This window comes from Belonocnema kinseyi, chromosome 4, assembly GCF_010883055.1.
Source record: "Belonocnema kinseyi isolate 2016_QV_RU_SX_M_011 chromosome 4, B_treatae_v1, whole genome shotgun sequence".
NCBI classification, from domain to species: Eukaryota; Metazoa; Arthropoda; class Insecta; order Hymenoptera; family Cynipidae; genus Belonocnema; species Belonocnema kinseyi.
This window is the reverse complement of record NC_046660.1, coordinates 12,884,638-12,901,136: the sequence shown is the minus strand read 5'-3', so window position 1 is coordinate 12,901,136 and position 16,499 is coordinate 12,884,638. Positions and strand designations below refer to the sequence as shown.

The 16,499-nt window shown below is 35.0% G+C and overlaps 1 protein-coding gene across 2 annotated transcripts in view; it reads right to left on the bottom strand.

Moving 5' to 3' along the window:
- Positions 1-937: 937 nt before the first annotated feature.
- The window catches only part of LOC117171557, a 27,563-nt gene continuing 12,001 nt past the window's right edge, over positions 938-16,499 (bottom strand). For both annotated transcript variants that reach the window (XM_033358984.1, XM_033358985.1), the window contains 3 exons: positions 12,628-12,708; positions 2,451-2,531; positions 938-1,577 (listed from right to left, as the gene is read on the bottom strand). In XM_033358984.1, coding sequence (XP_033214875.1) covers positions 955-1,577; positions 2,451-2,529 — 702 coding nt within the window. In that variant the 5' untranslated portion in view covers positions 2,530-2,531; positions 12,628-12,708 and the 3' untranslated portion in view covers positions 938-954. The remainder of the gene's footprint in view (positions 1,578-2,450; positions 2,532-12,627; positions 12,709-16,499) is intronic.

Here is a 16,499-nt window from a genome sequence, read left to right as displayed (position 1 = left end):
AAAAATAGCTTGGGTCTCAAAATCCTGACCAAGTCCATGTTGGTTCGATTTGAGTGTCCGGCTGACGCATGCACTTCTGGTACCCAACAAACAAAAAATAGATTTTTGTATTCATTTAAGATTATTCAGCGTTAACACAGCTTTTTACTATACCGTCCAGATAGTTTCAATTACTTATTTCTTTGATCATCTTCATTATCAAAGAAAAATTCATTTATTACAACGTTCTCGCACTATTTTGGCAAAGGGCTATCTAAAGCTCACTTTTCTGGGGGCTCTACAGTTTCATAACATGCTGGTTTTGAATAAAATATTTCACATTCCTCGTCGGGTTACACAAGTCTTAACGTGAAAAGCAGTTTTTGCAAGTACGAGCACTCCCTATTATTACTATTGATTACTATTATTTGTTATTAATTTTAAATAAGTTAAATCCAAATCATCAAATATCCTAAATTTGCATTCCTATATCTTTAAATTTGAATAGTTTCTATTGTCAACTTTTCAAAATGGCAGAACTTCGAATGATAAATGCTTTAAATTTAAGTGCTTTTAATTATGAAAATTAACAATTAAAATATATGTGAGTTTCAGTTTCTTAAACGAAAAATGTTCTAATTTGGATGATATACTTTTAAATTGTTGTCAATTTAAAAAACCGCGAATTGCAAATTTGACTTTCGGTCTGTAAAATCTTTATAATTAAAGAACTTTTATTCAGTTATTTTTGGAATGGAACAGTTTTTTATTTCGAACATTTATCATTAAAATGTATGCAGGTTTTCAGTTTTAAAATAATAAATATTGGAATTAAAATTAGAATAAAAATAAAAATTATTAGAGTTAGGATTAGGATACGGCTAAGAATTTAATTACGATTATGAATTCCAGTTACTTTTAATATTTTGATCCTACTGTGATCACTAACAACATGATGTTTCGCTTATACAGTTCTTAAGCAAAAAAATTATGTTGTAGATGAGAGTACTTTAAATTTATAATTTCAAAATTTAATTTGATTGGGTTACTTCTGCCTAAGAGAGATTCTGCGATTTCTTCTCGGGTCATTTCTGTGATCGCGCCACTTTCTATGTTCATTTTTACCCTCTTTTCAATCTTTATTTCCATTAGACGATTTCTCCTTGCATGTATTCCACGAAGCGATTTCTGATTTTTTGCAAATATTGCAAAGACGTCTCCATTTGACGTTGACAACACAGTTTGTTCTTCAGATGGCACAGGCACGAGGGTCCCACGTTCTCCTTTCAATAAAATTGGTGCATCAGGTGGAAAAGTGTATTTGCGAATTTCAAATTGCCGTTGCGGATTCGCCTTGGGAATCAGCCGAATAAATTTAAGTTCTTCAAGTTCAAATCCAAATATGTATGAAGAAGGGCGCGTGGCAGAACGAGATCTGGACCTGGAGCGATGAGAAGGCTCTGCTGGAGGAGAAGACCGGACAGAAAAATCCTGAAGATGAGGCCTAGAAGAATTTTCAGGAGAATGAGAAGTTCCACAATTGAGGAAACCAGAAATAGGTGCGCCACCAGGCGAATCCTCGCAGTTTGACCTTGAATCTGTAACAAGAAACAGATGATATTATTTTCGTTGTATATTCTCCTCGGGCATATTATTCTTTTCCGACGAGAGTAGTATTAAACAGTTCACCACATGAACATGTATAGTTAAACTTGAAGGACTCTGTACAGGAATCTGGTGAAGGTAACTGTGCAATATCCTGCAAAGAAACCTGTATCCAAGCTAACCCTTAAATGATCTTGTGCAGATTAATTTAATTTCCTTTGTAGAATCATGTACATTTCCTTTTTGTCAAATTCCTGCACAGTAATCTTTAAGATTACATGCGCAGAATGAGCAAAATGTTCTGATTACCGAACTAAGTATTATTATCAAAGCAAGAAATCTATTCCTAGTTAAAAAATGATAATGGTATATTATTAACTTCTTCAAACTGTTACCATCTCTGAGTTATTTAAGTTCTATCCTCAAAAACCTCCAGAAAATAACTGTTTATTTTTCCATATTTAGTTTTTTTTCGCCACAAATCGGCATTTAAAAACCACAGGAAATGTTGCGTTACGCTATAAGAGTGATAATCCTTTAAATTTAAGTGCAGGACACATTGATTAAAATGTTTAATTTAATTTATATGTCTAAGATAGTTCAAATGGTTTCTAGGTATATTAATTGATTGTTACGATTACCCAAAAATTGAACGGTTATTAGAGGATTTTAGTGCATTTGTAGATAGCTTTTAGGAATAAACATAATTTTCTTCCAAAGTATTTCATAGAATTTCAAAGAATTTTAAAATATGGAGAGATATTGTAGACTTCAATGAAATTTAAAGTAATTTTTATAATATAAATGGAATAAGCAGTTTATGACCTAAATATTCTGATATAAATTACTGTTTGTACAAGCGTTACCTTGATTATTCTCATGTTTACTACTTGTCCCAAAACTTGTCAAGAAGTCCCTTGTTTTGGGCGGCATACCTGATGACATTTCTGTGAAAAGACAAAAATTATTGTTGAATTTGTGATTTTAAAAAGGATTAAAGATGTTGGAAACATAATTTTACTATTCCGCTGGTATTTAATTGCCACGATTAAATATCAACGTAAATTGTAAGATAAGAATTTTTCAGATAATTTGCAAGGATACCTGATTTTTTAAAATTTTAATTCATTGGAAAACTTGAATTGTGAATTATTTAGTAAAAGAGCGTGATCATGTTACATTTTCAGCTTTATTTAAACAGTGCTAGAAAGGTATTGTGAAACTTATGATGGCATAAACCATTTAGTATTTGAACGATGCAATAAAATAGCTCGCAAATTTGCATAATGACGAGTCAATCATTCGTATAAGCTCAAGGCTGACAAATGACAACACGCCCCTAAAGAAAACATTACGGGCAACTGCAAATTACAGGCAGCTAAGAATTGTAGTACGGACAAAAAGACAGTTGCCAAAAACCCAAAAAGTCCTACCTTGCCATCAAGCAGGGATGTCAGAGGGGCAGAATCGAAATAAAGGAACCCATTACCGCACACGGAAGAAAAGCAAGAAATGGTACCAAACCCAGAATATTTAAAGTTAAAGGCATCTCAAAAATTTAAAGGCATCTCAATTTACGTAATTATTTTACTCCGTTAACTTCAAGTAAAAAATTGTCAATAAAGAAATTTCTGATGAAGCTCAGTGGAATCAAAATAGGTCTTAAAATTCAAACGCTTACTAAAACCAAACTAATATTATAAGCTCAACAACCAAGGGATTTTAAATTAAAATCTCAGATCCAATGGAAACGTCCGGGCCAAATAAGAAGGACTCATTAGTGATCTCAGTCGAGGGGCTGGTCACTGAGATTTCAGGTGACTCCCGGACTTACGAAAGACCCTGTGGAGGTCGGTAGGAATCTCTACATTCAATAGCGTTGTTCCTTGGTTAGTCCTGCAGTTAGTTAGTCTCTCCCCGTCGGAAAGATTCGTAACTCTGGAGCGAACACTCGGGAGATCTGTTTCGAGTACTGCGCGATTAACTTTTAGAGGGAGTCTTGTAGTAAGTAACAAGAAATCTGGAGTTGGTCCGAGGGAGGTCTCTAAGAAATCTTCATTATTCCGGTGGCAGTCATTGTTAGCCTGACTCTCTGATTTCTGAGTGACCAGCCTCTCGTCTTGACTTACGCGTATTACCCACATAACAAAAAAGTGTGCGACTTCTGCTGTCTAATGCTACTTGAAGAAAACGGAAAACACAAAAAAAAGGAAGCGAATAACTTCTAATTTCCTTCAAAATGCCGTACAGGGATGTTACGACTTAAACCTTCAGCCGCTGCATGATCTTAAAAGAACTTACTAGTGAGGTATGTTCTATATTAATTGAATGCAGCGCTTCTAATGAAATGATCACTCTAACACTTTGTATATCTCATCTCAAATCAGAACGTTGAGAAGTAAGTAATATTTTAGAGAAACGTAAACATTCAGGGCTGCGAGAATACTTTCCAATTGAAATGCATGATACTGCGCAATATACATGACTGATTACTCCCATACTGCGGCCCTTTCGAATCGAAAGTCGCAATTCCTCTACGCCTGTTCCCTTAAAACAACTGCGTGTTGCAGCAGTTAGCATACAGCATACATCTACATAAATTCGTTTTGTCCCTAAATTGCTTATGATTTACATATCATGTACATACTACTAACATATTGTTTTTAATTCTTTGAGGTATAATAGATATTTCAACATACTTACCATAAAAAAATAGTAAAAATCATTTTAGTATCTTATTTACTTACCAATATAATTTACAATTATGTCCACGGTTAAGATCAAAATATAAAAGGTCCACATTTTTCAAAACGTAGGAAAAAACTGCTAAGCACAAAATTTTTACAGCAATTTGGGAAATAAATCACGTGCATAGATTATTGCGTGGCTTAGTATGACGGGAAAAATTTTAATTAGTATCACCTTGTCTACGCAGTAGAAGTTAAAATCTCGCACGTGTAGAATTATTTCGCCTTGAGAAACCCTGAGCATTTGTTTTTAAAGTAAATATATGCAATCATTATTTAATCTGAAAAACGTCAGAGAGTTTAGTAATGTATAGATAGTGAGTATAAAATTGCCCTTTGATAAATATATTTTAGGTAAGCCTTTTATGTATAATTAAAATTCATCTGAGATCGTAAATTATCTAAGGCGTTTTTCTCTAAAAATATTAATATTATATCACGGAGATTTTAAAATCTAAATAAATTTTTTTCAATAATTTTAAGCAGCATTTTCTTTTATGAAAGTTTTTATCAAGAGAAGAAAATTAATTTATCAAAATAAAACTGAAACTCAAACTAAAACTAAAACTGAGACTAAGACTGAGGCTGATGCTGAGGCTAAGGCTAAGACTGACACTAAGACTGAAACAGAAACTAAAACTTAAACTAAGACAAAAACTAAAGCTAAAGCTACTAACAGAAATTAAACTAAAACTATTGCAGTTGAAGTTAAAATTCAAATTATATTTAGAGTTAGAATTAGATTTAAAGTTAAAGTTAAAGTTAGAGTTGCAGTTGGAGTTGGAGTTAGAGTTGGATATGGAGTTGGAGTTGGATCTAGAGTTGAAAAGTAAATAAAAATTTGAGTAAAAGTTAATAAACGTGAAAACAACTGGTTAAATATTTATTTTCAATTGCGATTATGATTAGCATTGGACAGAATTTTTCATTTCAGCATATGTTTTAATTTTAAAATTTAGCAATCAAAACAAGAAGCATAGAATGTGCTCTCGTAACGCACTATTTTTTCTACTTATATACTTATAATTTCAGTTACTTGTAACATTTTGATTCTACGATGCTTACAAATAACATTACATTTCACTTTCAATATTTTGCAGGGTTAGGATTATGTTGTTGATGAGACTTGTTTACATCTATTAGTTTAAAGTTTGTTGAGATTGTTTCCCAACGACCTAAAGGAGATTCCGCGATTTCTCCCGTAGATAAATAATTGATCACGCCGCTGTCCATGTTTATTTTTACCCGTTTGGCAGTCTGCAATGCCGATCCAGGAAATCTTATTGCATATATTCCACGAAGACGTTTATAATTTTTCTCAAATACTGCAAAGATTTCATTATTGAACGTTGACAATACAGTTTGTTCTTCGGCTGGCATGGGCAATAGGACCCGACGTTCTCCTTTCAATAGGATTGGTGCATTACGAGGAAAAGTGTATTTACGAACTTCGAATCGCTGGTTCGGATTCGTATTGGGAATAAGTCGAACAGCTCCAAGCATTATTAGTTGACGACTGAGCAGATATGAAAGAGAATGACTGAAAGCAGGACGTCTAAACCTGGCACGAAAAGGACGCTCTGCAGGAGGAGAAGATCTGACTAGTAAATGTGGTCTGTTAGAAGGAGACCTGGACCTGATATGGAGAGTAGACTCAGCAGGAGGAGAAGACTTGACCAGAGAACCCTTAGAATGAGGTCTTGCAGCAGAAAGAGTCCTTTCAGGAGAATAAGTGGTTCGACAACGAGGCAAACACTCGAAGTTTGAACTTAAATCTGCGACTAGAAACAGACGATTAAATTTTCGTGGTGTATTTTATTCCGGAATATTTTTCTCCAGCGTGTAGAGAGGTGCCTAACGTAATTTCGTCACTAGGAATTGCAAAATTATAAAAAAGAGTGCACAAAGTGACAGTTACATTCCTTATCTTGTCCATCGCTTATTTCCAAATCCGATGTAACCATTTTCAGTACCATGACATCCCTTAAAATTTTTCCAATAATTTAAAATCTCTTGTTCTTTTTTGCGATTCTATACAATATTTTGCAATGCCATGCAACCCTTTAAAGTACTATGCAAAACTTTTAATCAATGAATTCTCAATGTTATCCTACGCAATCCTTCAACATCCCGTCCAATATTTCATAATCCCTTGTACTCTTTAGCAATTTGGATGCCGTCCCATGCTATCCTTTAGAACCCTATGCATCAATAAGGCAGGAATTAATGTGAGGAAGGGGGTATAGATTTTTTTTAGATTGATCTATAATTCTCGTATTCTGTATTTAAATAACACGTTAGTTTAGCAACACTGCTCCAACCCAGGTGGCTGAAAAATCTGTCTACAAATCACCTCAAGTAAGGCTTGAGGTGTGTACACGTTTTCGGGACAAGTGTCATGAGAGTTGTGAATGCACGTTCGTTCTCCTATATCTGATTTATCATCGCGATGCATATTTCTCTAAAAACAAAAAATGTTGTACATTTACAAGAAGTGTTTGAATATAATTATAGAAGTTTATTTTTATGGTGAGATTTTTAAATAACTTATAGTTAACTTCTAAATTCTGTAAAGCAGAAAGTACTATTTTTGTAGTAATTTAACCTTTGATGTAAATGTTATAAAATAAATGTAATAAAATTAAAAGCAACGCGACACCGAAAACGCTAAAACTAAGCAGGAATTTACAAACATGACAAAATTACAATTTTCACAGCAGATTTTTGCCATACAACTGCTACCTCCGTTTCGGGATAGAAGCCGTCCAAAATTTGAGAGACAACGTTATACCAAAATTTTTTTCGTGTAGTTGTCATTATACTTTTTGTTCTGACATAGTTTTCTAGCTTCTTTCACGTCTATGCATTTTATAATGCAAGCTCTCGTGTTTCTGTGGCTTCTTATGTCTTTTATAATTAGGGTTTTATTCACATATTCTAACCATTCTTCCGGCCGTCTAACTCTGGACTCCCTGTCACTTACTTTACCTGAATCCTCTGTTTCGTTAGCCGGTTAGTTGATATTCTCAACATGCCCGCACCGTATTAACCCATTTCTTTCCCGTGTATTAACCAGTGTCTCTTCAGTACCACATTCTTTAAAAATTATCTCATTACTTACTTAGTCCATCAGAGTTTTCCCGCATATTATGCGGGAAGTTTCTTGCTTCCTTCAAAATGTTTTGTTTGTATTTTCTTCTCTTTTGTTCTGATTTTATTTTCAATTTGCTTGACTATTCTTTTGCTCATCTTCTTTTTGTGCCCGTAGTCATTTTTGCGGCTATTTATCTCCTCATGGCTATGACCTGCTACGTTCAAAGTTCGCTCGTACGTTTATTTCTTTTCACTTTGCGCTGCCTGAATTTCATCATTCTACCATGTGTCACACGACATTCTTCCTACAACCCCAATTTCACACACTTTGGTTGAACATTTAACAATGATATCTCTGAACGTAGTCCGGGCACCCTACACATATATCTTTGTAGCTTATAAGCGCCTTTCAAGTTTATCTGCCTACGAGTTCGTTTATTTTATTCTGAAAATCTATTCGCACTTCCGATTTCTGTAAGTTCTCAATTTTGATTCGCATTTGTTTTGTTTTCTTGATTATCTTTTTCTCCGTCACTGGCCTAAGTTTATTTTGAAACCCAGAAGGTAATGATCAGTATCGCATTCAGAGCCTCTCATAACCCTCGTATATTTGATTAGCTCTCGTAGTCTTTCATCTACAACAACAAAGTAAATTATACTGTGACTATTAACTTTAGACCAGGTCTACATGTGGATCACTTTATACCTAAATCAAGTATTTGTAATAAACAGGTCAATTTATAATCACAAGCCAACTAATCTGTCGCCGTTATACTTTATACTTACATCCCCAAAAATTACCTAGTACTATTTATGTATCCTGATTTTGGATGCCCACCAATTCATTCGTAATCAGACCTACTATTTGCCTACGATGTGATTCACTATCTGCTCCTGGCCATATTTCAAATCCGTCTTTCAACACCCCATTTTCCATGTGCTTACTTTCGCATCTCTTTTTCTTTGTGTCAGGTACATGTAAAATATCTAGTTTCTTTACGTGCATATTTTTTTGTAATTATCTTACTTTAATATTATTCACCCCTTTAGAATTCCAAATACTTAGTCTCCAAGCATGGTCTGAAACTTGACCATTACCTTTATCAAGTGCATGCCTTATATCAATTAAAGTTCCCGTCCTTTCCGAGACTATTTTATTGTTTGTATTATTAATTATTTAAACTGTACGCCCAACTAACACCTTCATAATCTAAGTTTATTTGGTGAAACGAAATCATGTTCAAGTTGAGTAGCGAGTCGTCATATGACTTAGATTCTAGTTATAACGTCCCTCCTACTAAACGAAGCTCCAATTTTAAGACTTTGTTTTATTTGGTTGAATCCGCAGGCTATATGATTTTCCAAGACTATGTTTTATTAAGTTTAGTTCCCTTTACTTCAAGAATTTATTTTTCCCGTGATTATTTTGTTATCATGTACTTCCTGAAAAATCCTCGAGAATCCACAACCTTCCCGACCTATTGAAAAACTTGAAGAAGCATTTAGGACGCCTTTCGTCGATTGGAGCTACTCAGCCCATTTGAAATTTCCCGCCTAAACCTGCTGTGTGTCATCCTGTTCCCGTCCTTCCAGTCGTACCTCGAAATTTAACGGAGGAAATTTTGAAATCCTGTTGGGATTGTTTCTGATTTTTATTGACGCCCCCTTCAACTTATCCACCTGGGAGTGGACTTCAAGATCAACGTTTTTTTAGAAGTTCTATTGTCGATCCCCGGGAACGCGAGTGGGACCTCTATAGCTCAGGCCCGAATCTTGACAGATAACGTTCTCGGCGCTAGGAGCATAATTCGAATTTAAATAAAGTCCTAGTAACCGGCTTGATTATTGGCATTATTCGGAGAGGAGGTCTTGGGAAATAGCTTAACATCTGACGGACGAAATAGATGAGTTAATCATCAGATTCGGAAGGTCACATTTTGTTTTGGACACAGCGTTTTGTTTAAACATCTGAAGTTACATCCCCGGTTCTGTTTCTCGCTTCTAACAAATTCCATAGCAACGTCAATCAGAGGTTGGAGTATGGACCAATCAGGGATCATCTCGTCGGGAAGGAAATAAACGACGCCGGAGCCCAAATCACTTATTCGTCAGCAGCTTGCGGGGGACGACGTTTCTACTATCTTTTCTGTGTTTTGTGAATCATTTGTCCCCCTATTTTTATTTTATTGTGTGTAAACAAATATTGGATTCAATGGGATATTCGTGCCGCCCAAATTGTCGGACCTTTAATTCCAATCCTATGGTATAGTTCGCCTTTTATTAAGTTCTGAAAGGATCAATTGACGATTTTCATGTGGCTCCCTTTGTAATTAAAATTTTGTAGAGTTTTTGGCACATGAAAATTTAATATCAGATCCTTGACTGAATTAATTATTTATTGGGTGTTTTTCTGTTTAATGAGTGTTTCTGTATAATGAATCTAGTTGACGTTGACTGTAACCCTGAAACTATTTTGACTCTCTGTCAGTGAATTTAGTGAATGAATATTGTGTTGATTTAATGTATTAGAATGTATGAGAATACCCCTAAATTGTTGGTCACCCTCTCCCTATGCACTTTGTTACTACCCAATTTGTTGAATTCAATGTGTTTGACCAATATATTTTAATCTTGAATAGTTTTGACTCATGCCCTGCGAAATTTGTTCTTTCTGTCTAAGGTAATAAAATTTTGCAAAAATTATTTTTACCTAATATTGTTTAAGACTGCTGAATGTTAATTTTAGTTTTTGTCCCTTCCAAATAATTACGTGCTGAATTTTGTTTCTCCCCCATTTTTATCTTTCTTTTGCCTTTGTGAGTCGACGTTTCTTTTTTTATGTAGTCTTGGAAAACCTGACGAATAGTCAGGTTAGTTTAGGTTAGTTAATTGTTTCAAATAGTTTTGTTTTGATAGCTCTAAGTGAAATAAGCATTCATAGTCAGCTGTTTAATGTCCCCTATCATTTTTTATTAAAATAAATTTACTAAAATAAAGCGACTGAAAAGTTTATGTGTATTTTTTTTCTTTTGGTTTTAAACTATAATTGGGAACCAAAGGTTGTAACGGCAATAACCAAAATGTCGTTATAACATTATGCTGAGAATGTCATCAGCCTTTATCTTAAGTTAGTTCGTGTGGTCCCCCATTATAAGTGAAATAGTTCCATCTTCAATGATATCTTCAATATTTTAAATGCCACCTGAAGTTAAATAAAATTGCAATTTAATACTTTTGAATTGTTAGATTCTTTTTATGAATTTTGTGACAAGTATTGAAATATATTATTTCGTGAAATTTCATGAAATTCGGAAATTTTATGGAATTTGCAATTGAACAATCCTTAGAAGTAAACAAAAAAGAAGCTGTGGGGATAAAATAACAGAGTCTCTTATAGCAATAGGATATATATTATAAAGAGCTTTATGCAATCCTGTAAATGCCCATGCAATAATCTGCAATTCAATGCAATATTTTGCAATCCCATGCATCCCTTCAAATTTTTCTGCAATATAATGAATTCTTATAATATTGGAATGTAGCGAATACCTGCCAGAAGAGAAAATTAAAATCTGTGTAAGAAATTATATATTAATAGAATGATAGCATTTACAATTCAGAAGTATGAATTTTCTATCAAATGTTTAACTTTTTAACGGGAATTATGTGTTTTCTACCAAGAAGTTCATTCGCAAAAAATAGTTACATTTTCAACCCATGAAGATAAATTTTTAACAAAGATGTCGAACTTTAAAAAAAAAATTGGCTTTCTGAGATATTCGTTGAATTTTCAACATTAAAACTAAATTTTGTGAAAAAAAAAGATTTAAATAAAATGTACAAATTTTTCAGTCAAGAAAGGAAAGGTTCAAGTTCAAGAAAGTAAAAGGCCGAAGAAGTTCGAGATCATGAAAAAAGGGAGAAGAAATATTTGAGATGAATACATAATGATCAATGATAGATGGCATGAGTAAACAGCGAGTTATTGAACGCTTGTCGGATGTTTCGGACTAAACCAGAACATAAATATAATATTCCAAGAATTAATAATGCAGGTGATTAGAATCATCCTATGCCAGATAATTCCGCGACTAGCGGAAATCAATTTGGGAATATTTCCAGAAATGAAGATGTGCAAAATAATGTAGATGTGCAAGATAATTTAGGCACGCATAATGACTAAGTTGCGAAAAATAATTCGATTAAAAAAATTAATTTAGATTTATAAGATGTTGATTCTTATAATGAAAGGATTTATAACTTAATGGATACTCTTGAAATTACAAAAAGATATCAGCAAGTCATTAATATCGTTTGTAACTTTTCTTTAAAAAATAATTAATGTCAGAAAGAAAATTATAATGAGCCATAGGATTTTAAAACAAGCCACAGTTAATATCGACCAACGTTTCTGTTCACGCGAAAGAAAACACGCAAAATATTTAATACTCTTGATCAAGCGGGCTCAATGAATATTATGAGAGGTAATGATTCCTGCGGATATCAAAATACAGTTAAACTCTTCTGTATCGTCGATTTTAGGGGTTACAATGGGTAAGAAATAATTTATTATAGCCCGCTTCACTTTTGTTTGTTTACGCCTAAGTGCTCGCCTGAGTGACAGCCGCACACCCCGCGCAGCTCCTTCTACATCTATCAGTAGCGCGGCGTCAATTCTCGGAAGGGCTATTGAAGGATTCTACTCTATTGATGAATACATGAACCATGACAATAATAAATTGAGACATTATTTTTATTAAAAATGGGCATATCGAAAAAATTCACGGTAGAATTTAAAAAATCAAGGATTTTTTTATCCGAACCAATCTTTTAGGCTTTATCAACAGCCAAATGATTTTTTAATCAATTATAAATCTGTTGATGAAAGAAGTAGAAATACAGGCCAGAAAATTTATGTAAATGGACGTGTGAAGGATGATGCTGATTATTAAAATCGTAATTAACTAAAATAATGCCAACAACCTCTAAAAGATGTCAATGAATTTTAGGGTTTGGAAGGATTTCACGGAATATTACAGAATTTCAGAAGATGTAAGGAGTTTTATAGGATCTCTAAGTATTTTGATGATTTTCAAAACTTTCATGCATGCAGCGTATTTTCTAGCTTGAGAGATTATTAATAGTTTTAAGCTTTTTATTAATTAACATATCTGTTAACAATTTTTATTTGTACTAGGCTTACCTTGATGATTCGCACGTTCACTACTCCTCCCAAAGTTGGTCAGAAAGTCCCTTGTTATAGGCTGCGTACTTGAGGATATTTCTATAGGGAAACAAAAAATATTGATAAATGTATAATAATTAAAATAATGAAAGCGTTATTTGATTGTTCCCGCTTATAGCGTATACGTCGCTTGCGGCCTGCGTTTTATTCACAGAAGTGGGTCGCCGATAATTAAAATAAATTTTTGGATGTAAGCTACTTAATTTTTTGAAGAAATGAAACACAAACCGCTTCTGCAATTCGGTTTCAGAAATTGTATGGGGCTGCGAAAAATTCCATGAATCAATAATGGTAAGCAATTTGTTTGACTATTGGGTCAAAAATGGCCACAGCCAAAAAAATTTAACAATCGGAGCTAATAATATTAGAAGCTAATAATAGAAAGCAACGGTAAATGATCTTGTCGGATTAGACACATAACGAGAAAATCTGAGCTGCCTATACTCCCTGATGCAATTTAAAAGCAATTGAAAATATCAAATGTAAAGCAAATTTCTCTCCTTTTAAAAAGACGTGTAGAAAATCCAATACGTAAACTCCAAACCGCTGGGTAAAAAAACAGGTAAGTTCCTTTATCCATAAATTATTTATTATAGTAGAGATTATACACTATTTTCTATTTATTCATGTACCATATGTGTTTCAAATTACTTAGTATAAAATATGTAAATTATTTTAACTTATTCTTTACTTACCAACAGAATTAAGTATAACGTCCAGGGCTAGAACCAAAATATAAAAAGTCGACATTTTCTTAAAATACAGGAAAAAAACTAATCGCGAAATTTTGATAGCAGCTCAGCAATAAATCGCGTTGATAGATGGCTGTGTGATTCGGTGAGGTAATGAATGTTTAATAAGTATCACCTTATCAACTTAGTAGAGGTTAAACTTTCGCAAGTAAATAATTATTTTACATGATAAGATCTAATCATTTTTTTTAAGTATGATGGCCTTCTATGTATCAATAAGATTCATTCTATTGAAGGACTTATCTAAGGATTATCTAAGGGCTTTTCTATAAAAATATTGATGATAAATCACGTAGATTTAAAAATCTGAAGAATTTTTAAAAATAACTCCGCAAAAATAAGAAGGACTTTAACGCATCATTCTACGAAATTTCCAGAAAAATAGACGCTGTTTTAGAACTTCAACAAACCACCGACATATCCATGGCAAACATGTAAACAAGGCTTGGCAATGTCGATATGGTTACTACTGCAAAATCGAGATCGCTGAGGACAAAACAAATTTACAGTATATATTTGGAAAAGCCAAGTTGTCATTGTATGGCCAAAATATACAGGTAGAGCAAGAAATCTGACGTGAAGTGTCGGCAAATAAGATTTCTCTTAAAAGACACAAACTATTCCATCAAACTCTTGCGCCTAAAATCAACATATGAGGGCGCTTATACATTACACGCTGATCAGACCTTAATGCAAAGGGATTTTTAAAAAAACTTACGTCCGAATTACATGATCATCATGATAGAGGACAAACTAGTCAAACTAGCAGATTCTTCAATAGGACTTCAAGGATAATTGATATCGAATCTAAAAAAAATATGGAAAAACTCCCAGCAGCTACACTTACGTCATCTTTCTTGGCAGAAATTTCTGTCTATTGTCACCACAGTTGTCTGTGGTGGAGGGGAGATGATATTCCTACTTAGCGCGTCCCCGAATGGCGGATAGGGTAATGCTCGCTGGAAACAGAGGGAAGGGACGAAATAAAATAGGCTCCGTGGACCAAATACACTAAGATCCTCAAGTCAAGGTGTAAACAATCGTGCCGAGGGCTGAATGGGACCAGGGAGTGGTGTCGCGAAGGGTGTATCTAGGATACCAGGTCGCCTTCTAGAGTATATAGACCTTACCCTCGCATGTAGGGCTCTGCAGGTGTGGACCTTTATTTCCCTAGCTACTCGTGGGATTATTATGGCGTCACAAAAAATTAACTTAGATAGAAGCAGTTGCCAGGAGACGGGTAGTCGAATGGACGTGGTGGAGAAGCCTGACGATGATCAAAAGTCTGGTCAGGAGAGACTTGGAAGCAGTCACTGCTAAGCTCAAGGAGGCAAGAAAGCAGAATCATAAGATGTATATAACCTTAAGCGAAATGTAATATTACTGCGAGAGCCGGCGTAATATGGATACGCGAATCAGGGATAATATTCAGAGAATGCAGGTCTTTTAGAAACAAGTTGCCATAGCTCTCAATGAGGAGATAGATGCCACCTTAAGGAGATGAAGAAGTCGAAGGTAAATGCAAGCCAAAAAGGGACTCAAACGCCTACTGCAGGCAAGAGAAAGAATACGCAACAACGAACCCGACTCGAAGCGGTCTTAATCAAACCGGCTGAGGGTCTTAGTTACGCAGAGGTCCTCAAGGACCTCAAGCGACAGGTGATGCCTGACGCCCTTGGTGTAAAAATCAGAGGGCTAGGCATACTAGAAACGGAGAGGTCCTTGTGGAGCTCAGACCTGCATCAGAGGGAAGAGCTGTGTTCTCAGCAGCCATCAAGGAAGCGGTTGGAGAGAGGGGTATCTTGTGCCCCGCACCGATGTCGAGGTCCTTGATCTTGACTCTTCTACCCATACTAGGGAGGCCGAAGCGGCCATCTGAAAGTAGGATGGGTGTCTTGGCGAGTGCAAAACAAAACGGAAAGGAGGCGGTGCTATCACTGCATAGGCTTCAGCCATATGGCAGCCGGTTTTGTGAGCCCTGATTGTACGAGGGCATGTTGAAGATACGCCGAGGCGGGATATAGGGCTGCGACTTGCAAAAACACACCGCAGTCCTAACTCTGCGCTGCAAAACAGGAGAATCCCCAGACAAAGCTCTTCCGGGGACGATGAGGTGCTTGGCGTTAAGGGAGGCAGCTTCGTTGAAGAACCCTCCTGGACGTCCAAGGTATACAAGAATGCCCAAACAGGATGCTGAAAGCCGACGATCCCGAGGTTTCGCAGTCCTCGGTTAGCAGGAAAAAAGGAGTTAAAGTTTAGTGGATAGGTGCCGTTTGTCAAGTTCCATACTCACATTCATTCCTCGTGAACTATGCGCCTATTTGTGCATATCACGTGTATCTATATTATGTACATATGCGTGATGTGCACAGATTGGGCTGATGGTCTTTAAAGTTTGAATGTGGTCAGTGCATTAGCCTGAACTATCTTAGATTAAGCATTTGCAAATATCGAAGAATTAAATACAGAATTTCCAATAGATTCTCTAGTACGCTGCAACTAACACCACCCACCCTTTAAAATAATCATAAAGTTACAACATTTATCCTCTCATACATCAGATGTCTTGTTTATCCTTGATTCCCAGAACGCAAACTACGAAGACACTTTACAATACATCGCAGAGGTAAACTACTTCTCTAAACTGACAAATGATAACATCAAAATAGCGGTCGAATAATTTTACGATTTTGTATAAACAAGTATGTTCCATGAAAAAAAAGTGTTAATAACATCATACCCAGATGGTCCAATTGAGAATCAAAACAATAATATGATCGAAAGAGAAAGCTCACCAAATATATAAAGAGAACCAAAAACTAGCTAACCATGAGGAATTCAGTTTATTTACACACAGGTGCAATAATTTAAACCAATCCTTGCGGTATATATACAAACGAAATAGAAAACCATAGAGAGGACAATTTAGGTACCTTCTGGCGATTTGTCGACGATGAAAATAGTAAATATCAGGTCCCGAATAATATGACTAATAATGGCAGGTAGATGAGTGATAGCTAGGAAAGTGTTGATGCATTTGCTGATTACTTCAAATCGGTACAGATCAGTAGCGATCTA